The sequence below is a fragment of the Engystomops pustulosus genome, chromosome 4, assembly GCF_040894005.1.
Source record: "Engystomops pustulosus chromosome 4, aEngPut4.maternal, whole genome shotgun sequence".
NCBI lineage: Eukaryota > Metazoa > Chordata > Amphibia > Anura > Leptodactylidae > Engystomops > Engystomops pustulosus.
Window position 1 is genome coordinate 119,093,987 of NC_092414.1, and position 26,317 is coordinate 119,120,303.

Sequence of the window (26,317 nt, forward strand, 5' to 3'; positions counted from 1 at the left end):
ACCATCAGACGATTCGCAGTTGAACACAAGAAGGGGGGAATCTTTATTTTTCGCAGTTTCGAATCTAATACTAAATGTAATGGTAAACCAGAGTACAGACGCGCAGCGCTAATTACTGGCCAGTAGTTTTTCTACTCTCTGCTCGAGGCTTTAGCGGTTTTACTGTTGAGATCTTTATCGCTAAAGAGTGATCTTGCGGATAGTGTGTACACGGCCCATTACTAGCGGCGCCATTGTCAGGGACGTGCTGCAGCCCGGACAGCATAGAGTGTGACACGCGTGACCTGGAAGTGATCACTGCTCCTTCCATGCGGCTTTGTGGGTGAATGCCGGGAGCAGTAACGCAGTCTCTACCGCGGGCTGTGGTCTTCAGGTCGGCACCATGCTACTAGAAGCGAGGCCAGAGCTAAGCACAGCCGTCATCAGGCCCCTATGTGCAGGTAAGTGCAGGAGGCCTAGCGAGCAGTCACCTTCGTGTACTACGGTGCCGGTCATAGAGCACGGCGGGACCTCACACGAATTGCTGAACGTGCTTATTTATAGCAAATGCCTGAGGTCTGGAGACTAACATGCGGGCCAGATCCTCGCTATACAACCATTGAATGGAGTATTTTAATGCCTTTTTGATGCATTCCAAAGGCTTCAGCATTTATCCCATGCTAAGGTTACATTGCATTTCCACTGCATCTGCTAAAACGCAATGTAACCTCAGCATGTGATCAAGGCTGAAGCCTTTGGAATGCGTCAAAAACGCATTTAAAAAACGTGACACAACACATTTTGTGAAAGCGCCCTAACATGAACAACCAGAACAGTTCTGATCTAAGATACTTTTGATAAATCTCTGCCCAAATAAACTATATTCAAAGCTTTATTGCAACACAGTCCAACAGTTTGTGGTATAAAATGTACAACATGATTGTGAAAAGGGATTGTCTGGGACTATAATATTGATTGGTGGCTTCTAGTTTCTGAAAACAGCCACTATGATTGCATACATTGTGGAGCACATACTATGTACCAGTCCTAGAAGCTCCCATCAACTGGTGTAAACAATGCAAAACACTGGGGGGCTTGTTATCAATCACATGTGTTTTTAATGAACCACATATACGATCAGGCCAAGCCCCTTAAGCCGGCAGCACATGTGGCGTTTTTAACCCGTTTTTGGGCCGTTTTTATGCAGTCCGTTAAAAAATGCATGCGTCTTTGACCGGTTTTACCTTGCCCTTCCATCTGGATTGCGGTTTGAAATGCAATCCAGGAGGAATGTGTAAACGATGCCTATGGATCGCAAATGTTAGTGCTTTGACTATGTTTAAGCTCACGAGGGTGTGCTATGGCCTGATCGCGTTTGAGTTTATATGCGTACGCATGCAATTGGTAAGCAGCACCCAGTGTCTTGTATCTAGACAATACATGACACCGTGTGCTGGTTGCCGATTGCATGTATTTCAATAGAAACCCATATGTGATCAAGCCGTGGCACGCCCCTGTGCTCTTAAACAGAGTTAAAGCGCTGTATCTGACAGCACCATGTGGCAGCACTTTGAATAAAATATCATATGATGATTTTCAGTTATTCAGATTTTTGCTACAATACAGATTTCCCATGGCAATGTCCTCTAAAGCTAATTGCTAAAACCAATTAAGCACTGCTGCTATCCCGCATCTTACAAATTTCTGTGTTTTAATGTTTGCACATAGATATTTTAATACTCTGATTCCTAATTTGTCTTGTATGTTTTCTATCATAGCCTCATTGCTATGTCAAGTTGAACCAGTGGGACGATGGTTTGAAGCGTTCATTAAACGTAGGAACAGAAATGTGTCGGCCTCATTTCAGGAGTTGGAGGATGAGAAAGAGTCCTCTGAAGAGTCTGAGGATGAAGAGTTTCAGATAGAGGAATTTGCACTTTTAAAAACTCTTGACCCTAAAGACTGGAAAGTAAGCATTTGTTATATGTCAATTAGTCATATAATCAGGCATCGTGATAATTTTCGGAGAAAAGGGGGCTCTGTGCTCAGTCCGTGAATCAGACACGGTTCATGATTCACATAATGATCACTGACGTTTGTTTTAGCCTTAAAGGGAATAACCCAGGTTATGTGTGGTATTGCATCTAAGGGAGTCAATCCCTAACTGCAGTTTCCCTTGCTCTATTTCCAAGCAGGCAGTGAACATCACAATCCTCTGGCACAAGTGTAGTAAGGCCGGCTGCACACAAGCATGCTTGGTCCATGGAAATGCGACAGTGTACTGGTCGGATTCCATGGAAGGAGCCCAGTGCAGTGAATGGGAGACTTTGTATCATAGTCTTGTCTAAACAGCAGCAGTAACTGACTGCTACAGTGTCAGCAATGCTGTTTGGTCGGCGCCATGGAGAGCTTGACTTTTACAATAAGCTCTCTGACCCCATCATTTTATGCTGCTGCCACGAATCCATCCAGTGATGGAACATTATAAATATATCTCTTACTGTACAGTCCTGTTTTCCTGGTCACTCTAGCAGTGCTGAGATAAGTGTAAGCATTCGTTTCCGGTGTCTTATTCCTCTGATCTGTAGCAAAGGAGCTTCACCAATGAGCATGTACATAAGGTGCAGCACACATTCATCTAAACTGAAAGCCAAGAAGAGGGGTGCAAAACCTGCCCCGACAGATCACATGCTGCCAGTCAAGCCACGAGTTGCGGTATGCACCCTGCTGACTGCTGGAAGCGTGCATTGGTGAAGTAGGCTGGGTAGCGGTGAAAGAAGTCCTTGCTGCTCCCACGTCCTCTCCTGCTGATCTGCTCTGTGTCCTCACTACTCTCGGGTCCTTTCCTGCTGCTCTGCTCTGTGTCCTCACTACTCCCGGGTCCTTTCCTGCTGCTCTGCTCTGTGTCCTCACTACTCCCGGGTCCTTTCCTGCTGCTCTGCTCTGTGTCCTCACTACTCCCGGGTCCTTTCCTGCTGCTCTGCTCTGTGTCCTCACTACTCCCGGGTCCTTTACTGCTGCTCTGCTCTGTATCCTCACTACTCCCGGTTCCTTTCCTGCTGCTCTGCTCTGTGTCCCCACTACTCCCGGGTCCTTTCCTGCTGCTCTGCTCTGTGTCCCCATTACTCCCAGGTCCTTTCCTGCTGCTCTGCTCTGTGTCCTCACTACTCCCGGGTCCTTTCCTGCTGCTCTGCTCTGTGTCCTCACTACTCCCGGGTCCTTTCCTGCTGCTCTGCTCTGTGTCCCCACTACTCCCGGGTCCTTTCCTGCTGCTCTGCTCTGTGTCCCCACTACTCCCGGGTCCTTTCCTGCTGCTCTGCTCTGTGTCCCCATTACTCCCGGGTCCTTTCCTGCTGCTCTGCTCTGTGTCCTCACTACTCCCGGGTCCTTTCCTGCTGCTCTGCTCTGTGTCCTCACTACTCCCGGGTCCTTTCCTGCTGCTCTGCTCTGTATCCTCACTACTCCCGGGTCCTTTCCTGCTGCTCTGCTCTGTGTCCTCACTACTCCCGGGTCCTTTCCTGCTGCTCTGCTCTGTGTCCTCACTACTCCCGGGTCCTTTCCTGCTGCTCTGCTCTGTGTCCTCACTACTCCCGGGTCCTTTCCTGCTGCTCTGCTCTGTGTCCTCACTACTCCCGGGTCCTTTCCTGCTGCTCTGCTCTGTGTCCTCACTACTCCCGGGTCCTTTCCTGCTGCTCTGCTCTGTGTCCTCACTACTCCCGGGTCCTTTCCTGCTGCTCTGCTCTGTGTCCTCACTACTCCCGGGTCCTTTCCTGCTGCTCTGCTCTGTGTCCTCACTACTCCCGGGTCCTTTCCTGCTGCTCTGCTCTGTGTCCCCACTATTCCCGGGTCCTTTCCTGCTGCTCTGCTCTGTGTCCCCACTATTCCCGGGTCCTTTCCTGCTGCTCTGCTCTGTATCCTCACTACTCCCGGGTCCTTTCCTGCTGCTCTGCTCTGTATCCTCACTACTCCCGGGTCCTTTCCTGCTGCTCTGCTCTGTGTCCCCACTATTCCCGGGTCCTTTCCTGCTGCTCTGCTCTGTATCCTCACTACTCCCGGTTCCTTTCCTGCTGCTCTGCTCTGTGTCCTCACTACTCCCGGGTCCTTTCCTGCTGCTCTGCTCTACTCTGTGTCCTCACTACTCCCGGGTCCTTTCCTGCTGCTCTGCTCTACTCTGTGTCCTCACTACTCCCGGGTCCTTTCCTGCTGCTCTACTCTGTGTCCTCACTACTCCCGGGTCCTTTCCTGCTGCTGCACTCTGTCTCCTGGCACTGGTTGTATGCACCTGGTTAAGGACACTGAAAAGAAAGGAACCCAGAAGTGATAGGTACTTACTGTACTACTCTCAGGTCCTCTCCTGCTTCTGTTACAGCTCTTCTTCAGGTCTGGATGCCGGCCCATACAACCAGCGCGGGACACTAGCGGCACAGCCTTACTGTTGCATGATTGCTTGCCAAGTCTGCAATGTTTATAAAATGGCAAAGCTTTTCATATGTTAGATTGTTAACAAGAATTGCAGATGGGGACTGGAGTCCTGCATTGATTTGAGACTTCTATGGAGGCTTTAACATGTAACTACAAGTTTCTATAGCAATCCATGGATTATAACTTATCAGGTGATCCTGGAGATGAGGAAACATAGATACTTACCATCTGTGAGGTTTCTGGTGATGAGGCTGAAGATGACATAGATTGTATCTCTCCCCTTTGCTCATGTTGGCCTACTGTGTGCCTAAAACAGTCTTGAGATCCAAAGATCCAAATACACTCTGTATATACCCCCAACATATACAAGGTATTTCTACAATGTCTGTTCTCTTACTCTAGCTACAGTTATGGGATGGAATTTTAATGGTGTGCAGGAGTCTATTTTAAATAAGGCTAGGCAAGTAACGTAGCCCAAAGACGTTACCATATGGCTGCGTTCACACAGGGTTTTTTCTTGCATTTAGAAACACAAAGCAAATCCCTTTGGGTGGTACTCGTTCCTATCGCATATGAGTTTCCATGGAAATGCATGCAATTAGTAACCAGCACCAGTGGCATTTCTATGGAAACTGAAATGCTATCGGGCAGAGCACCGCCCACTGGGTTCGCCCTGCATTTCTAAATATGAGGCAAACGCCACATGTGAATGCAGCCTAACCCTACAAAATTTCAAGGACTGTGTGAACCTAATTGATCTCTGATTTGAATGGTCACTCGGCTACCTTTTGACAGAACTTATCCGGTATAGATTATTTTTTAATTTCCCCAACACTAGGCATCTCTAACCTTTATGGTAATATACAGCTGTGCATTGATTTTCCTGTCCCTGCAATTGTAGATCACACATCCTTCCAATTTTGTGGTGTTTGAGGAGTTTAGGTGCAATGGAACAGTTATTTGAACAACAACATAAAGCATTAATATGATGTGCATTTGTGAAGGGCAACTTTGAATACTGTTGTGCAGCTATGTTATCAGGGCACCTAAGAGGAAGACCAGTTTCCTTGTTGTTGATTCTGGGAGTGCAATTTCTGAGCCAATCTCTCCACGATCAACAGATTTACCTGGCTACACATGCTAGATGCTTTTGTCCATCAAGATCCCATCTGGGATGACACACAGAAAATGTCCTTGTTAAGCCCATTCTAACAGTAAAGGATCAAGGTACAGACGTGCTGACCTCGTATTGCAGATCTTCCAGGACAATTTAAATTGCTTGAATGAATGTCTGTAACCCCCTTCCTGAAACATCCTACAGATAGGCATCTTTTGAGGCATTTGAAAGGGCTGCCCTCTCTTGCCATTGTTTTTAACCTATGAATAGACTCCTTATTGTATGATATATAACAGCGTTTCAGGGCATAGGAAGGGGAAATACAGAACTCGGACTGATTGTTTTTGCTGATAAAATGCTACTGGTCATATCAAAGTCATGTGATCAGTAAAGAGATCTCGCTAGAATGTACTGGAATGCTCCAAATCCAGCTAAAATGTTTGAATGCATCTTTCAACAGTCCTGCTGCTACTAACGCCCACAAAGGTAAGGTTACCCTGATCCCCAGGAGTTCTGCCTAACACTTTCTTTATATGATCAAAACTGCTGACAGATTCAAGTGAAAAAAGAACTCCTCAGTCGGTACCTGATATAATCCATGTATATGATTAATTCAAGCCTTATTTTATCCCTGCATGCACATCTGGTCTGAGATATCCAGATATGTTCATGTCATTATTCACATACTTTTTTATTTTTATTCAGAACCAAGATCATTATGCAGTGCTGGGTCTGAAGAACGTGAGGTACAAGGCTACTCAAAAGCAGATTAAATCAGCTCGTAAGTAATAAAACTAACAAATTCCTCCTTAGCACAAATTGTTTCTATTGTTTCCATAATGTATGATATAATCTTTGATCAGCTCATATTACAATTGTGACTTTGGCAGGAAATAAACTATTGTGTTTTCTGGAATTAGAGTAAAATATTTCAAACTGACAAATAATGAGACAAGTAATCTGTGTTATTTCTAAGTTTAGCCATATCTCCTAAACTGATCATGTGGAGTGCCTCCCTCTGATCCACTCCCTCCCAATGGGACTTACTAAAAACATGCATGCAATATTAGGGTGTGTTCACATGTGGCGTCCCATAATCTCCCCAATTACACATAAAATGCAAATAAAGTATATAAAACACAAAAAAGTACATATTTGGTATCACCGCGTCTTATTAATCTGTACAATAAATCTAAATTAATATTGAACCCGCTCGGTGAAAAACTCAAAAAAATCCTCGTAATATACAATTTTTCATCAAACACCATCACAAAAAATGTTCCAAAAAGTGTTCAAAAAAAGTTATGTTCCCTAATATGATACGACTGAAGAGAACAACTCTTTTCACAAATAATAAGCCCTCAACCAGATCTGCTTAGTAAAATTGAAAGAAAAACTATATAAATGAGGTTTTACCGCAATCCTAGTAAACCAGAGAATAAAGATAAAATATTATTTTTACATTACGGTGAGCGGGGGGAAAAAAATGCTAAACATGCAAACTAAAAATGTATGATTTTGTTTGTGTCCCCCTTGTAATAATTAAATCTCATGAATAAGCTTTAGACCCCCAAAATAAATTATCTATACATTGTATCTCTTTCTGTAAATAATAAGCCCTCATATTTCCGCATTACCAAAAAAAAAAAATTTATAGCTTGTACAATGTAACAATACAAATCTGCTGTAAATAGCGCTGCTTTGATCCTGTGCCTGGCCATGCGCCCATACAGCAGTTTACCACCACATATGGGGTATCAGTACACCTGGGAGAAATTGGGCATCAAACGTTGCAGTGCGTTTCATCATTTAATTTATTATGAAACTGTCAGTTTTGGCCTATATGAATGTATTTTCCCAAAAAAATCTAAAGTTTCTAAATCGCAGGTCCATTTTGTTTTAACCCATGTGAAACACTTAAAGGGTTAATAGACTTAATAGAAGTTGTTTTACATACGTTGAGGGGATGAGCTTTTTATAATTATAATTTATGGGGTTTTACTATTATTTAGGCCTTTCAAAGTCACTTGGAAGATGAGTTGTCCCTCATAATGTGAGTTTTGGCAATTTTCATGAAAATGAGAAAAATGACACCTAGTGTTCTAAGCCTTATAACAGTGATGGCTAACCTATGGCACTGGTGCCAGAGGTGGCACTCAGAGCCCTTTCTGTGGGCACCCAGGCCATCACCATAGATGACTCCAGGTATCTTCCTGCAGTCCCAGACAGCCCAGGACTTGCTGTGCACAGAAGTATTTTAAAGTGACAGCTGTACCTGGGACTATTTTCTGCTTTATTGGTGTCCTCAGGTGCTGGTATGAATGAAAACTGTGACAGAGAAGGGAGTATAAATCACAAATTAAATTTCCGTGTTGGCACTTTGCGATAAATAAGCGGGTCTTTGTTGTAGTTTGGGCACTCGGCCTCTAAAAGGTTTGCCATCACTGCCTTATAACATCCTAGAAAAATGACAGGACGCATAAAATATCATCTCAGCATAAAGCAGACATTCCGGAAATGTTAATTATCAAGCTGTTTGGGTAGTTTTACTTCCTGTCTGGAAAGCAGAACATTTCAAACTTGGAAAATGAAGAATTACAAACTTTTGCCAAATTTTTACTTTTTTTCAGAACAAAACCCAAAACTTATCACTTAAATTTTATAAATAACATGAGATACAATGTGTCACGAGAAAACAGTCTCAAAATCGCCTGGATATGTAAAAGCGTTCCGAAGTTATAAACAATTATCGTGACACAGGGCAGATTTAAAAAATCGAGCCTGGTCATTGAGCTGAAAACTAGTGTCGGTGATAAGGGGTTAACATGTGAAATCTGTACTATACATAATGTTTTGTTTTTTTTTTCTAATTTGTGTCCAGATAAGGCAATGGTTCTGAAACACCACCCTGATAAGAGAAAAGCTGCTGGGGAGCAAATTATTGAAGGAGATAATGACTATTTCACATGCATTACTAAAGGTAAACCTTTCATAGAGTAGCTCTCATTTACCCTTCATGCTTGTGTGTCAGACGTAACCCAACACCTTCACGCTGCAAACTATATTCCTTCCTTCATTTATGTTCAGACAGTTTGTTGATAGTTAAGGTGGTTTCAACTATATTTTTATAATTTGGGTGCGTCACTTCCATTATCATATGATGTAAAGTTTGGTGTGCTCTGGATGCTGCTTTGTCTATGTTCTGTCTGAATTAGCACAACTTTATGCCTGAAGCTTTTTACCTTTATACAATCTACTCGTACCTAAAAGACACTGATCCCAAGAAGTATGAGACCTGTCCCTTTCTGGGAGTAAAGAGGTATTGGGAAAAGAAGAAAGCAGGCAAGATTAAAATATAACTTTTATTTAGTATTCTTCTTGAGAATGTTCTATTAAAATAGATTAGGGATAATAGAAGTTCTGGTCCTGCTATAAATACAGGTTGAAGCCTTGTATTATGTTCCTGTGTTAATCATTCAGTTCACCAGGGGACATAGAAGCTGTTCACTGAAGGCTGCAGTGCAGCTGCATTTTGTATTATAGCGTTTCATATAATGTATGCTATTTCATGCAATTTATTTTCACTCCATATTAAATGTGATTGGGCTATATTGTGTGTCTAAATAAGACACACGTTTTTGCAAACATTTTCTTTATAGGGGTTCTCCTCAGTATTGCTGTCCCTTTCTGGGTTCTCTTCTTTTTTTCAGTAAACTTGTACACAGCTTGTATGATCCCTCCTCCTTCCCTTGTACAATACCACGCCTGTGCTTTGCTGCTTATTTATACTTTGATACAGTAGTACCTGTGTGATCTGGTATTGTTAAGGACTTGGGCCGGTGGCACACAACCATGTTGCAGCTGGATTTCATGGTCAAAGCACAGTCCTCTTCTTCCCTGCAAAACAGCAGTCCTGAACTGTTATCATTATTATAGTTTGGTGCTGCTTTTTGTGGGGAACTGATGGAGGCCTGACTCCACCGCTGTGGTCAGTTTGTGAAATCCTGCCAGCAATTGACCCATTTGTCATGCACTGAGCATGGTCTTCTGTCACTGGCCTCTCTGTGTGCAAAGCAGTGTATTGAAATTTGAAAATTCAATAACCTATCAGTTCTAATTTATATTGTCTAAAAATCATCTGGGTGCTATGTAAGTCCTTCTTCGTATTTTATTGTTAAACTGCATCATTGGCTATGACAGGAAATATAGGTATATTTGTTTCATGATGTCTCTGCAAGTGTAACAAAAATAAATGTGTAACCATTTGTGCTGTTTTCAGCTAATGAAATCTTATCTGATCCTGTGAAGAGAAGAGCCTTTAACAGTATTGATCCCACATTTGATAATTCTGTCCCTTCAAAAAGTGAGGGGAAAGATAACTTCTTTGAAGTATTTTCTCCTGTGTTTGAGAGAAATAGCAGGTAAGCCAGAGTGGAAAAATTCTTACATAAGAATATGAAATGAGCTATTTGTATGACAGAAAGTGGTAGTTGGTATGAGTATGTTCCCACCAATCCTAAGAATCTAATGGCGGCTGCATTAATGTAATCCTGCTGTATAAAGCCGCATTATCGTGAAAAAAGGCACATTTTTGATAGCAAGGTGGTTTTCATTTTCTAACATTTTACTATCACAGAAGCAGTCAGGCCATAACTGGACTGTAACCCACATTTCATGCCACAAGAATAACTAAAACTTTCATTTGAGGTGACTTTTTCAGAAAACTATATTTACTACAACACTAATTCTTGATGTATCATTTGTACTCTTCATATTTGCCATCTGCAAGTTCTATATCTAATTCTCAGTTGTCCAAGAGCCAGTGGGTGAAGACTATTTGCTATGATGTCTCCTATATACTAGACACATTGAAAACAAGACCCTGTCTGCTCCATAAGTTTCTTCCAAGGACAGTGGACTATTACAGGACATCCACTTAAATGTACTAAAGACAGTATGAAACATGGCTATTATAGTCCCTGTAGAGAGAAGCTCTTATTTCTGGTGGTTGTACACTCTCTATTCCAGAAACAGGTCCTAGATGGGTTCCACCCTCTAATGCAGAGGTCCCCAACCTTTTTTGCACCAGGGACCGGCTTTAAGCTAGACCAGTTTTCCATGGCCCGGTGGGGGTGGAGGCGGGGCTTTGGTCATATGTGGTGGGGTTATGGAGGGGTGGAGCTTAGTGCATACTTATTATATAATTATGACATTTATAATGAGAATGTGATTCAACTTACCATAGGTTCAGAATGAGTGGGAGCACCAGGCTTGTTTCCCTGAATCAGTGGGAGCACTTGGCTTGTTTTCCTGCGCCCACCCGCCCCACCCCGTCCTGCATAATGTTCTCTGCCGGGAGCTGCGAGCTGTCACGACTATGGCAGAAAACATTATAAATCCACACAGAGCGAGCTCTGACCAGGCGCAGGGCCGCAGAGCTAGCTGTCAGCGGCGCCCCGGACCGACTGATAAACTCCAGCGGCCCGGTCCTGGTCCACGGACCGGCGGTTGGGGACCTCTGCTCTAATGCATTAGGCATATCCGATTCTTGTAAACAAAGGTTTTTTTTACACATTTGTGTAACCAAGTAATAAATATTTTTAACTGTTCTAGGTGGTCTAACCAGAAAAATGTTCCAAAACTTGGCAACATGGAAACCTCTATTGAAGATGTGGATGCCTTTTATTCTTTTTGGTATGTTTTCATATGTATCTTGAATAGCATAGGCACTGTTAGACCTCTTATAGTGTAATTTCTACAGTAACTGTTTTCTGAATTTTTAAATTCAAACAAATATATTTTTTGAGATAGTAATTCTGGTAAGGCACATGTTGGGTGTTTCTACTTATTGAACATATTTTAAATCCCTATTTTTCCCCCAAAATCCAAGGTACAACTTTGATTCCTGGAGAGAATTTTCTTACCTTGATGAAGAAGAGAAAGAGAAGGCTGAATGGTGAATACTATTTAAATTCCCAAGACCCTATCACTTTATTCAATATCTAATGTTCTCTCACCACAAGGGAATGGGGTTAGAGAAAAGATGAGGAACAACCTTTTTAATGTCTGTTTTAGAACTATTTTTCAGTTTCTGGTGTTTTTTTTCTCTCTATCTTGTGTGAGTTTTCACACTATGTTGTTAATAATTTGGATAAGTAGTCGTTTATGTAAGCTGACAAAGTATAACTCGTGAATTTTGTTTTTCACCTTTGTGTTAGTCGTGATGAGAGGAGGTGGATTGAAAAACAGAACAGAGCAGCAAGAGCGCAGAGGAAAAAAGAAGAAATGAATAGGATTAGAACACTAGTTGGTATGTCTCCTTCATTTCTGACCTAAACATGCAGCTACTAACAATTCTCCACTCATACGGACATCAAGGCATATTTACCCATAGTTCAACATTCTAACTCCATGTAACTCTTGTTTATTACGCCTTATAACATAGTATAATTTACAGTTTGGGCATTTATTGGCCAAGATGTGGACATCCAACTGTGCTTTTCTATGCAGAGCCATCACACTAAACGATGTGTGACTTTTTTCCAGTATCTGTACTGTGGCATATGACACTACTCCTTGTTTCTTTTTTTTTTTCTCTCCAGACAACGCTTATAGTAGTGACCCCAGGATTAAGAAGTTCAAAGAGGAAGAGAAGGCAAGAAAAGAAGCAGAAAAGAAGGCTAAAGCAGATGCAAGGAGGAAAGAACAAGAAGAAAAAGAAAAGGTGTGTGTGTGTGTAGGGATGGGATAATATTTTTGCCTCGCCTGCTATCCTCATGTACCTTTAATGACTGCAATGTCAGAAGTCTTGGTTATAGCGCCTTCTCCCGTTTTTGATGGTTTTCCTGGCTTTACACTGCCCGTTGGTGCCAGTCTTCAGTAGAAGTTCCCAGGATAGAAATGTGCTACACCAGTTAGCCCTCTCCACAATTTCCCCTCTACCTACAGCAATTGAACAGCCCATATGATATGTGGAGTGGGCAATAAGAACTTTAGGAGACACACCACTGTAGTATCCATTTTACTACACTCATGTTGTGCCACTCACGTAGTGGAATACGTGTAGATTCACAGATCACTGGTCCTTTGTCCACACCTTGGCAATAGATATATATACAGTATATAAATATATATATATACATAATATATATATTATATTGCACACCTGTAAAAATTAATGACCTAGAGATGCAAATGCACTGTCTGCTGAGTTCTTGAGGGACACATGAGTACATTGCTACCCCCACTGCTTGTTGTAAGAGGGGTAACTGTAATAGGAATCTGCAAAAGTTTAACCGTTTCATACTTCATGTTACAGTCATTATGAAATTAAGGCCAAAACAGAACTGTTTTATGCTACAATTGGTACTTTCTCAATGCAGTTCCCATAGGATCTGGACAATACCACCCACACGATCAATGGCTGCAGCACTGTTTCCATGTATGCAACTCCCTCAAGTGTGCATTATTTAATAAAAACAACATCAATTTAACCCCTTAACGCTCTGCGCCGTAGCTCTACGGCGCAGAGGTATAAGGGATGTATGAAGAGGGCTCACGGGCTGAGTCCTCTTCATACAAAGGTGGGGGTTTTTGTATATTGCAGAAAACCCCCAGGGCTATTATCCCCTCCGTTGCCGCCGGCAAAGGTGCCGGCGGCATTTAAAAGGCGGCGGCGCCGCCCCCCGATGGCGATCGGTTGCCATGGTAGCCTCAGGTCTTCGTTTGACCCGAGGATACATGGCTTCTGCATATCCATTACAATGAGCCTGTGGCTCATTGTAATGTATAGTGTGCAAAAATGCCATATATTGCAATACTGTAGTATTGCAGTATATGGTAGGAGCGATCTGACCATCTAGGGTTAATGTACCCTAGATGGTCTAAAAAATAGTGAGAAAAAAAAAAGTTTAAAAAATAAAAAAAATTAATAAAATATTAAAAGTTCAAATCACCCCCCTTTCCCTAGAACGGATATAAAACATAATAAACAGTAAAAATCACAAACATATTAGGTATCGCCGCGTCCCAAAATGCCCGATCCTTTAAAATATAAAAATGGTTACGGGCGGCAGTGACCTCCGAAGCGGGAAATGGCGCCCAAATGTCCGACTTTTACACCTTTTTACATAACATAAAAAATGAAATAAAAAATTATCAAAATGTCGCACAGACCTCAAAATGGTAGCAATGAAAACTTCGCCTCATTTCGCAAAAAATGACCCCTCACACATCTCCTTGCGCCAAAGTATGAAAAAGTTATTAGCGTCAGAAGATGGCAAAATTTTTTTTTTTGTACACATTCGTTTAATTTTTGAAAATGTATTAAAACACAATAAAACCTGTATAAATTTGGTATCACCGCGATCGCACTGAACCAAAGAATAAAGTAGGCGTGTTATTTGGAGCGAAGAGTGAAAGTCGTAAAAACTGAGCCCACAAGAACATGACGCACGTGTGTTTTTTTTTTTTTTTCAATTTTTCAACATTTGGAATTTTTTTTCAGCTTCGCAGTACACGGCATGTTAAAATAAATAATATTACGGGAAAGTAAAATTTGTTACGCACAAAATAAGCCCTCACACAGGTCTGTACACGTAAAAATTAAAAAGTTATGGATTTTTGAAGTTGGAGAGCGAGAAATGAGCCGAAAAACCCTCCGTCCTTAAGGGGTTAAGATTTGTATTGCAAGTCATCTCAAACTCAGAAAAAGATTTGACATTTCTTTACAGAAAAATTGGCCAACTCTACACATGTGCTTATTTGTATGATATATAATATAATTCAGAACATAAATCATCCCAGGTACCACAGTCATTAGTTTCCAGAAAGTTACTACGAATAATTTAACATAGAATCCAACTGGGTCAAATGTATTTTATGGGCCAATGAAATAGTGAGTTATGTACAATGCTGTGCAATCTGAGTCATTGCAAATCTGATGATCTGATAAAACTATAGATTTTCTTGCATTTATTTTGCATTTGCTTAGAGTTTTTTTAAAATACAAAGCACTACAACTATGTGATCTGTATTGTGGTGGTAGAATGTAAAACTTTAATATATACTGCTACATTTTTGAAAATAAAAACATTTATGTAACAATTATGTATATTGTCCCTTTAAGTAAAAACAAACAAAAATGTAAAGACTAAAATAGACAAAACTGTCATGTAATAAACGTGTAAAACTATTTCAGCAAAGACAAGCAGAACTGGAAGCTGCTCGATTGGCAAAGGAGAAGGAAGAAGAGGAGGCTCGCCAGCAAGCATTGGCTATTAAAAAAGAAAAAGAGATACAGAAGAAAGCAATAAAGAAGGAACGGCAGCGGCTTCGCACTACATGCAAAGTATGTAAAAATGGGGCAGGTATAGTGTAGCCAAGAAGACACAATGGTTGCATTTGCAATCCAGTTGCTTATGGATTCTGGGGTATATTTATTATACCCAGTTCTCTGCACACACCATATAATGGCCCAGCACACCTACAGCGGCATTACATCAAGATTGTCAGACCTCTTGTTGTATCCATCTGGCGGATGCGCTGCTGGGCAAGACTATGTCAGGCCTGACCTGGTGTAGTTTTGTGTAAAAACCTGTGAACATTCAGGCTTTTAGAATCTTTGCAGGCTTTAGTGAGTGCACTAGTCCGTTGAGGGCCCCGCCCCTTCCACCCCCACATGGTGTTGAATAGGGTTGCATGATGCACCCCCCCCCCCCCCAATGCAATAGCCTTTGGGTATGAAAGAAAAAAATAAGTTTCACTAATATATACCCTTATTACCCTTGTTATCACTGCGTTCCTAACTCACAATCTATAAATCGAATCTATTATTTAACCAGTTTAGTCAGCACCGTAAAAAAAATCTCCTACAAATTTAGTAAAAATGTTGTGTTTCTGTCATCATGTTTCAAAAAAAGTCTAAAAGTCGCACAAACACCTGAATGGTACCACAGAAAACAGATAATGACGCCCCCCAAAATAGCCCTCAACTAGCTCCATCGGTGGGAAAATTAAATGTTACGACTTTTAACAAAACTTTCAGATTCAGATACCGCTTTTTCCTTTTTGTGAAAAGTATCGTATCAGTATTGAGTATTGTGATACTTTTCCAGGTATCTTATTGCACTCAAAATTCTGGTATCGGTGCAACCCTAGTGTGGAAGTAATGAATTTGCAAAAAATTTAGATTTTTTTTTTCCAGTGCTTCTACGACAGAAAACTGCCGTTTTCTCCCTTTATGTTAATTATCTGGTCATGGATGCTTTGAGTTTAGTGAGGAATCTGATTGATCAGAGCAAAATAAGGAAGCACAGCTCAGACTTGAAAGCTCTCACTTTAACCCTTTCAAAGCTGTTTGGAAAAGTTGTACATAAACACTGTACAGATCGTCCCACACAAATAGGGTTGCCTTTTTCTTTTGTGTCAATAGACCTTGGGTAAAGTAGATGCCATATGGAGGTGGCACAAAGTCAAAAAAGTGTCTCCTTTTCTGCCTATGTTATACACCTCCATCCTTAACCCCTTAACGCCGAAGCCACTTTTCACCTTCCTGACACGGCCCATTTTTTCAAATCTGCCCTCTGACACTATAAATGGTTATATCTTTGGAACGCTTTAACATATCCAAGTGATTTTGAAATTGTTTTCTCGTGACACATTGTACTTCATGTTAGTTAAAAAAATTTTGGTGGTATGTTTTGCATTTATTTATGAGAAAATCAGATATTTGGTGAAAATTTGGAAAAACTAGCAATTTTCGAAATTCTAAATTTTCTACTCTTTCCACACATGAGTCATAACACCAAAAAACATAATAACTAACATTCACCGAATGTCTACTTTATACCTCCGTGGTTTTTTATGCATACTCTCATTTTTGTAAGCTGTTATGGGGCTTTGAACGTCACGTGCAATTTTTCACATTTTCATAAAAAAAGCAAAATCCTGCTATTGAGGGACCTGCTCAGGTTTCAAGTCACTTTGAGAGGCCTAAATAAAGTAAAACCCCATAAATTACCCCATTATGGAAACTACACCCCTCAACGTACGTAAAACAACTTTTATGAAGTTTGTTAACCCTTTAATTGGTTTACAGGGGTTAAAGGAAACCTACCACCACAAATCTACCTATAAAGGTAGATCGGGTGGTAGGTGAATCAATGGGACGTGATGATAGCCCTTTTAAGGGCTAATCCTCACGTCCCCGCACTGTTTTGTAAACTTTTATTACCCTAATATGTTAATTTACTTATGCGGCTACTGGGGCGTGGAGTAGCCGCATCTGAGGTTACACGAGGCGGCTACTCCACGCCCCGGTAGCCACTTTTCCCCTCCTACTCACCATGTTCGGCGCGCAGCTGCTCGTAGCTGCGCGCCCTCGTCCGCCAATCCTGCCGTCTGCGCATGCGCAGAACAGCAGGCCCGCGCCTGCGCAGCCCCGGCTTCGGAGCAGTGACCGCGCAGGCGCGGGCCTGCTGTTCTGCGCATGCGCAGACGGCAGGATCGGCGGACGAACATGGTGAGTAGGAGGGGAAAAGTGGCTACCGGGGCGTGGAGTAGCCGCCTCGTGTAACCTCAGATGCGACTACTCCACGCCCCAGTAGCCGCATAAGTAAATTAACATATTAGGGTAATAAAAGTTTACAAAACAGTGCGGGGACGTGATTGATTCACCTACCACCCAATCTACCTTTACAGGTAGATTTGTGGTGGTAGGTGCCCTTTAAAACAAAATCGGATGCAATTTCGAAATTACATTTTTTTGGCTAAATGAATGTGTTTTTCATAAAATGTACAAATTCTCAGTGGATAAAATACCAAAACGCTCCACAAAATTTGATACCCAATCCCTCCCGCGTATAACAATCCTCCATATGTTGTGGTAACCTGCTGTATGGGCACACACCAGGGCATCGAAGGGAAGCTGCGCCATTCAGAGCAGATTATGCATTGTCACTTTTTATTGGCTATACAATCTTTATTTTTTTGGCAATTTGGACATATAAGGGCTTATTTTTTGCGACATGAGATGCACTTTACAAATACTTCATTTAAGTGGGTCTGTAGCTTTTCGATGAGATTTTATTAACTCTTTAATGTATGGAGGAAAAGAAAATTGTCAATTTGGGGTTTCTTTTTTTTGTATATTTTGGGGGTCGTACACCATACACTAAAAATACTATAATATTTTCATTCTATAGATCACTACGATTACGGTGATACCTCATTTATATAGTTTTTCATTTATTTTTACAATTTTACTGGAGAAAAACTAATATAGAGGAAATCTCATTTTTTCTGCATCGCCATCTTTTCGGGAACTTAACCTTAATATTTTTTGGTTGACAGAGCTAGTTTAGGGCTTATTTTTTACGTGTTGAGTTGTTCTTTCAATTGGTACCATTTTGGGGCACATAACTTTTTTTGGTCACTTTTTAGAACATTTTTGTGAAGGGATTTTATGAAAATTTATATTTTTGGCGAGTCTTTCGGGTTTTGTTTTTACGGCGTTCACCGTACGGGTCCAATAATGTTTCTGACTTATTGTACAGATTTTTACGGACGCGGCGATACCAAATATGTGGGGTATTTTGGTGATTTTCAGGTATTTTTACTTTATTAGATGTGTATAGGGAATGTTTGTGTTTAGGGGTCTTTAAATCTATTTAATTAATTATTTTTATTAAAAATTGTGTTTATTCAGTGTTTTTAACTTTTTTTCTTTACTTTTACAGGTTAGCTTGAACAAGTGATCCACTGATCACTTGTTCAAGCTATTCTTCACCTAATACAGTGTAATGCAGATGTACTGCGCATGCTCAGTGTGTCACAGCCGGGTCCTGCCAGAAGGCACGGACCCGGCCCCCGGAAGAAGATCGCGCAGCCCCGGGCACTGGCTGTCTCGGGGCTGCGATCAGAGCAGCGGGAACAACAAACCCAACCCCCCCCCCCCCCCCGGGTCCGAATCCAGTTAAATGCCTCTAGCACACCGCGGTCATCGCGACCGCGGCGTGTAAGGGGTTAACACCCGCGATCAGAGAAATCTCCGATCGTGGGTGTTAGAGGAGGAGGGTGTCGGCTATAATATATAGCCGACACCCGCAGCTTCTGGCCCCGGCTCCATTCAGGAGCCGGGGCCAGAAGTTTGACGTACTATTACTGCATATTGCGGGAACGCACCTCCCGCCATGCAGTAATAGTACGTCAAATGTCGGGAAGGGGTTAAAAAGCTCAAAAGAATTTTATCTTGAAGGATCATGATAGGTAATGCTGAGTAAATCTCACAAATTGAAATCCAAAACCAGCAAATAGTGAGAGATGAAAACGGCAATGTTTATTAGATACGCACCAAAGATCACCCAAGATCATAAACAACCTGTCAGAGAATCAAAAACTGCCCTTAACCCCTTAAGGACGCAGCCATTTTGCAGGTTAAGGCTCAGCCCGATTTTTTGGATTCTGACCTGCGTCGCTTTATATGGTTATAACTTTTGAACACTGTTACTTATCAAAACGATTCTGAGATTGTTTTTTCCCCACATGTTGTACTTCATTTTAGTGGTAAATTTTGGCTAATAAGTTTTGCGTTTATTTACAAAAAAAAAGAAAATATGATAAATTTTTTGAAAAATTTGCCATTTTCGAAATTCAAAATCATTGCGTTTCCAGGCAGATAGATTTACCACCTAAATAAGTTGCTGAATAACATTTCCCATTTGTCTACTTTACATTTTCATAATTTTTGATATGTCTGGATAATTTATTTTGATGTCACGCGGCTTACAAAAAGAATATCGCTTTTCCGGATTTTCAGAATTGACTATTTTGGGGATAAATACAGTTTGGAATGAAATTTTACATATTTAGCATCAAAACCCCCTATATAACCAACCCATTTTCAAATCTGCACCCCTCAAGCTATCAGAAACCGCTTTTACGAAGATTGTTAACCCCTTGAGATCTTCATAGTAATTGAATCAAAATGGAGGTGAAATTTAGAATGGTCAAATTGTTCCCTTATACGTTCATTTAGCACTAAAATTTACACATTTCCAAAATATAAAAAGAGAAAACCCACCATACAATTTGTTCTGCAATTTCTCCTGAGTACAAAGACCCCCCACATGTGGCCATTACTTGTTTTATGGGCGCACAGCGAGACGCAGAAGGGAAGGAGCGCCCTGCAGCTGCCAGGATTTTAGTTTCCTCATTGGCCCCTTTTGAAGGCTATAAAATTTTCGCTTTTGCGTTATTGGGGCCATGTGATGCCATTTTTTTTGCGGGATGAGATGCTTTTTCCATTGTTACCATTTTGGGGTTGGTATCACCTATTGTTGAAAATTTAGGAACTTTTTTTGAGGGCAGGAGTAGAAAAGCATCAATTCTGTACTGGATTTTTTACTCTTTTTTTTTTTTTTTTTTGGTGTTCACCGTATAGACTAATAATCATGTTATCTTTATTCTATGGGTTGATACGATTACGGGGATACCAGACTTGAATATATTTTCTTACGTTTTACTAAATTTGTCAAACAAAACCCTAATGTGGGGAAAAATCTATCATTTATGTATTGCCGTCTTCCAAGTGGCATAACATTGTTACTTTTTTGGCTACGGAGCTGGTTGATGGCTTGTTTTTTGCGGGACATGTTGTACTTTGCACCAGTATCATGTCGGAGTACACATGGTTTTTTGATCGCATTTTATAGCATTTTTTGTGGGATTGAATAGCTAAAAATCATAATTTTTGGAAGGTTTATAGCAGTTTTTTTTTACGGCGTTTATCGTGGGGGTTCAATAATGATTTACTTTTATTCTACGGGTTGTTACGGACGCGGTGATACTATATATGTGGGGTTTGTGTTATGATTTAGACTTTTTTTTGAGTTATATGTCTCTTTATATGTTTTGGGGGTTTTGGGCATTTTTAGTGATTTATTACTTTATTTTTTTATTGAATAACATTTTTTTTTTTACTTTTTCACTTTTATACCATGGGACATGAAGAAGCAATCTTCTGATTGCTTCTTCATGATAATATTCTGCAATACTCATGTATTGCAGAGTATTATCAGTGTCAGCCTATACACTTGCATAGGCTGGCACTGTGCCAGTAAGATGACGTCACAGACGCCATCTTACTGGCAATTCTTGCAGGTAACTCTGGGGTCCAGATCGGACCCCAGAGTTACTATAGCAACGATCGGCGCACCCCGAAAACGGTTCGGGGGGGCTGATCGTGGGGGAAAGACCCCCCAGATACATGTTAGATGCCGCGGTCGCGCTGACCGCGGCATTTAACGGGTTAAGCACCCGCGATCGGAGTCAACTCCGATCGCGGGTGTTACACTGGGGTGCCGGCTATCAGTCACAGCCGGCACCCCGTGTTTCCCGATGCCGGTTCGGCTCAGATCTTGAGCCAAACCAGCATCAGCTCAGCGTCCGATATATCGGACGCTGAGCGCTAACTCACTGAGCTCAGCGTCCGATATATCGGACGCTGAGCGTTAAGAGGTTAATACTACATCACTTGTTCATAAAAGGGAAAACAAACACAAACCAGGCCACAGGTGATAGGTACAGCTACTTGCATAACCTTGCTTCGCTATACAGGCGGTCCCCGACTTAAGAACACCCGACTTACAGACGACCCCTAGTTACAAACGGACTTCTGGATATTGGTAATTTATTGTACTTTAGCTTTGGGCTACAATGAACAGCTGTAACAGTTATCAGAGGTGCCTGTAATTAAGATTTATTATTAATCCTGGTTCTTATGACAACCCAACATTTTTAAAATCCAATTGTCACAGAGACAAAAAAAATTTGGGTCGAGGTTACAACTATAAAATATACAGTTCTGACTTAAATACAAATTAAACTTAAGAACAAACCTACAGACCCTATCTTGTACGTAACCCTGGGACTGTCTGTAAGGATAATGTCTTGCTGTTGTATCGATATGGGCCTAATTCCAAAGGGCTGTAATTGTTACTGCAGAATGCTGAATCCATCACAGGGGATCATTGTTGGAGGCCTTCAGAACTGTCCCTACCAAAAAAAGTAGACCTTGTCTTTGTCTAGCGCATAAAGATCTTAGTAGGGTTTACCCAACAGGCGCTCCAGGGGCATTATCTGGGACTAGAGATCCCTCTTAGTACATAACTGTATTTGTTTGAAATTGTTCTATAAACACCTCAAGTACTTTCATTCCTTACTCTGCATAAATGTACTATACCCTCTGAATAATCAAAAATTGAAGAAGTGTGTTAGGGTGGGATTATGCAGGGGTGTCATCTGTAGGCCTCCAGCAAGGATCCAAACTCTCTGTAGTGGATAAAGCTCTTTCACTGTGCTTTGTCACAGCGTGAGGTTCCAAATCTAGGAGGGGGGACATAAACATAAAAGAGCTGCAAATTCTTTTAGATTTTGTTTTAGAAAAATTGATCTTTCACAATAATATAATTATGTTTTCTCAAAACCACAGAATTGGAATTATTTCTCAGAAAATGAAGCAGAAGGTGTGAAAATGATGGAAGAAATAGAAAAGTTGTGTGATCGACTTGAACTATCTGGGTAGGTATTTTTGTGTTTTATTTTATAGCTTGACAAATACCCTATAAAGAAGCTGTGTCTATAGAGTAATTTGCTTTCCATATGTTTTAAAAGAAATGTAGTTAGTGACAATATGTATTGACCTTCTCATTGTTATCTGTAATCTTTCTAGTTTACAGTCTCTGAATGAGTCTCTTTCTGGTAGCTCAAAAGCAGAAGGTAAAGGTGCTGTTGAGAAGCAGGTAAGTGAAGTGGTTAAACCCTTGACTTAACATTTATAATATACATTTCAGTATAAAAGGTGAATATTACTCTATTTAAAAGCCTATATTAGTAATGTGTGGCTCTTACTCAGATAAATGAGTGTCATACAATACATCCGATTCATACCCAACCTCCAAAGTTTTATATCTGCTCCTATAAACATTTTTTTGGGCCTATCACATTCACTAACTGCATGAAGTTTCAACTCTCTCTTTACTAATGCATCCTATCTCCTGCCTGTTATCCAACAATTACAGTACCAGATATCAAGCTCCAGGCTTCTCTTCAGTCACTTTCACATTAGACTCTGTATATGATGATGGCGGCTGATGGTTGGTTTAAGCCCCCCATCTTCATAAATTGTAAGCTCTTGTAAAGCGCTACTGAATATGATGATGCTTTAAAAAGATTATTATTATTGTGAATTTTTACTGCATAATCAAGTTGTTTGTATGTTCTGCACCTTGACAGTGATGCAAGGCATTATAAGAAATTCAAAATAATCCTAAAATATTCTACATAGAATCTAACTAAACAAGACATATAAATATGCATTTGATCTTAAGATTGCAGAAGTAAATGCACAGATTAAAAGAGAAAAGGAGCAGGAGGAGGCTCGTATGAGGCTGTCCACAAAAAGCGCTGAGCAATCATCTTCTGGAGGTGGTGGAAGCAAGTCCTGGTCAGAGGATGACTTGCAGCTGCTAATAAAAGCTGTGAACTTATTTCCTGCTGGAACTAATGCCAGGTAGGAAAACCTTGTCTGAATACGGACTTAATATTTTTCCCAGAAATGAAATGTATTAACTATTACAGTTCAGCGCAATTGTTCTGCCAGCAGAGGGTACGTCCCTGCATTACATTTCTATATAATGCAGGGACTCCTGTCCTCTGCTTTGTTTACATGGGCTGCACCTGTTCCTGTGTAACAGGCCTTGTCTAAAGAAGACATAAGTTTTAATTCCATTTTGTTCTGTAGGTGGGAAGTTATAGCCAATTATATGAACTTGCATTCTGTTTCTGGAATAAAAAGAACTGCTAAGGATGTAATAAATAAAGCCAAATCCCTTCAGAAACTAGGTAAGTAGCCTTATTAGACCTATGAATGTTTAACCCCTTCATAACCGAAGGTCATTGGTGCCTGAATGTCCAGGTCAATTTTTTGATGTTCTGCTACGCACTTCTAATGATGATATCTCTGGAAAAGCTTTGCATATCATAACTATTTTTACTTAGTATTTTTCATTACAGGTGAGACTTGAACTTGATAGGATAGTTTGTCATTTTTCTGATTTTAAAGTTTTTTAAATAAGTAGTAACTTTTACCAAAATATGTTATAAATATGTACAGCATTTTTCCAGGTTCAGCTACAGATGCAGAGGGTGCATGTACTTATGCAAACAGAAAGTCTTTCCTGCAGCTTCTTCTACATTCTGCCTTTATCTCCTGAGCCCTTGCACAATTCTTGTCACATATTAAACAGGAGAGTCTCCCCTTTAATATGATAAAAGGATTGTGTATGGATGCTTCACAGAACTGGAGATATACACTCTTAAAGAAGACCTGTCACCCATAACATAAGCACTAGGATCTGCTTACTAAGGTAAGCAGCCCCTAGCGCTATCTGCGATATAGTAGTGTTACCCTGCTAGCTTTAACAGAACCCTCCGATAACGCTAGCAAACACTGCTGCGAAGTACAATAGAAACGCTGGACTTCGCTCAAAGCAGTCGTATTCCTGAGGGCGCGTTCACATTGTGTTTGAAACGCATTACAACAGCTGATGAGTTAATTTGACTAATTACATTACAGTTTAAGTTTGTTAACGCAATGTTAACACATGCGTTAACATCACGTTTGCAAATCAGCTGTTGTATATGCGATTTAAACGCAATGAAAACGCAGGTTAAAAAGCAACGTTTGAACGCGCCCTGAGGGGTGGTGCTAGGGGCGGTGACTGCAGCATGAAGCTCAGCAGTCACCGCCGGCCTATGGAGTGGGCGGGGCGGTCTGGGGAAAAGGCAGCACCTCGTACCGACCCCTCATGAATGCACAAGACCGCTTTGAGTGCATTTCTACTGTACTTCGTAGCAGTGTTTGCTAGCGTTATCAGAGGGTTCTGATATCGCTAGCTAGGTAACACTGCTGCATCAGAGATGGCACTAGGACAGTGATGGTAAACCTTTTAGACACCAAGTTCCCAAACTAAAACCAAAACTCACGTATTTTTCGGAAAGTGCCAATGCGACAATTTAAGCAGTAACTTATTACTACCTGCTGTGTCACAGGTTTAAATTGTATAGGCACCTGAGGACACCAATACAGTACAAAGAAGGAGAAGAAGTTTGGATTATCATTGTAGCTTCCTTCTAGTGTCCTGGGCTGCCTAGGACTGCAAGAGGCCTTGAGTCTTGTCTGGAAAACTCTACCCTGGGGTGATGGCAAGCATGCCCATAAAGAGGGCTCTGAGTGCCACCTCTGGCACCCGTGCCATAGGTTTGCCACCACTGCACTAGGAGATGCTTACTTTAGTAAGCAGCACCTAGTGCATTTTTATGGGTTACAGGTCCTCTTTAAATTTACAATAGAAAGTTGTACATAAATTTGTACTAAACAACTTAGATTTTAAAGGGTGGATATCTGTGGTGCTGTCAAGAATCTAAAACAGTACTAAAATATTAAGATTTGCCCATTTAATATGACACCAGAATTGTGGTTCTATGTGCCAGGGTTTTGGAGATATGGGAGTTTATAAACGTCACGACAGTGAACAACTTCAAAGGTCCTTTCTGCATGTGCAAAAAGGACGTCCATAGCCTTTGGCAGTCGTGAAGGGGTTAAAGGGTATTAACTTCTAATCGCCTACTGTATCCTTGAGATAGGTGATCAATATCCACCCGCTGTGGGTATGACAACCCCAGCTGTTGATTTGACTGCCACATTTGGTAAAGGGAACCAGCCAATGAGTGGCCTATTCAGACCCCTAAAAAAACCTGGCGCTAATGGAAAATAGTAAATGTCAAATGTTAATTTATTGCAGATCCTCAGCAAAAGGACGATATAAACAAAAAGGCTTTTGACAAGTTTAAGAAAGAACATAAAGTTGTAGCTCAGTCTGTGGATAATGCTGTGCCTTCAGAGAGGTTTGAAGGTAGGTCATTGTTCTGTCTCTCAACTGCATTTTTAAAAAAAAAAAATTGAGTATTAAACCCTAAAATGCAGCACATGTAAAGCCAGAGTCAAAGTGGCCTGTGGAACACAACTTTTGTCAGTTTGTGAAAAATCATGTTTACAATGTCAGCATTTCGGTTTTGAAGGAAAGAATGGACTCATTGCATCATTTATCACCATCCTGTACTGTGAAATCCAGTTGGCACATGGACCCTTTTTCATGGTCGTGTCCCGCTGTGGCATTCTTTGAGTTTCTTAATGATGACCAGTTTCACATGAATGTATTACAGACACTTATGTGCAACTAACAGACAATTTTGCCTTCAATCTTGTTGCCTTTTAAAGTATTCTAAGAAATTGCACTCGGAGAACATCATATTGAACATGTTTTATAATAGGAATCATTGCAGGATGAGATCAAACACTAAAAAAAGCAGTCCTTTTGAAAGGGGCTTTTCACTTTTAAAATATTGATGATCTACCCATAGCATAGGTCACCAACACTTGGATCCCCAACCATTAGCTGATTTTGGCACATCAAGAATGGGACTCGAAGAACAGATCTCTGTGCAGCCTGGATCCTGTTAAATTTTCTAAAAAATACGGCAATGCTTGTACATCTTGTTGCTAAGGGATTAAAATAATGGGGAAAAAAGTCCTGTACAATTTAAGACTCTCTCAGAAGTCCAACAATTCTAGCAGTTGTAGAAGTCTTTTGAGAATCCGTGCATGTGGTAGTTATGTCTTCCATTGGACTAAAAATGGAACAGCACTCGCAGATAGTGGTCAACTGATCAGGACTCTTC

At 41.0% G+C, this 26,317-nt stretch overlaps 1 protein-coding gene across 1 annotated transcript in view; it reads left to right on the plus strand.

Annotated features, from left to right (window-relative positions):
- DNAJC2 (DnaJ heat shock protein family (Hsp40) member C2) overlaps positions 1-26,317 on the plus strand; it is a 27,905-nt gene continuing 1,588 nt past the window's right edge. Inside the window, exons 1-15 of the mRNA XM_072147215.1 lie at positions 1-440; positions 1,758-1,948; positions 6,224-6,299; positions 8,400-8,498; positions 9,798-9,939; positions 11,132-11,212; positions 11,409-11,474; positions 11,737-11,828; positions 12,121-12,242; positions 14,718-14,867; positions 22,008-22,096; positions 22,248-22,317; positions 22,906-23,087; positions 23,319-23,419; positions 25,381-25,491. Of these exons, the coding sequence (XP_072003316.1) occupies positions 383-440; positions 1,758-1,948; positions 6,224-6,299; positions 8,400-8,498; positions 9,798-9,939; positions 11,132-11,212; positions 11,409-11,474; positions 11,737-11,828; positions 12,121-12,242; positions 14,718-14,867; positions 22,008-22,096; positions 22,248-22,317; positions 22,906-23,087; positions 23,319-23,419; positions 25,381-25,491 (1,630 nt within the window). The 5' untranslated portion in view covers positions 1-382. The remainder of the gene's footprint in view (positions 441-1,757; positions 1,949-6,223; positions 6,300-8,399; positions 8,499-9,797; positions 9,940-11,131; positions 11,213-11,408; positions 11,475-11,736; positions 11,829-12,120; positions 12,243-14,717; positions 14,868-22,007; positions 22,097-22,247; positions 22,318-22,905; positions 23,088-23,318; positions 23,420-25,380; positions 25,492-26,317) is intronic.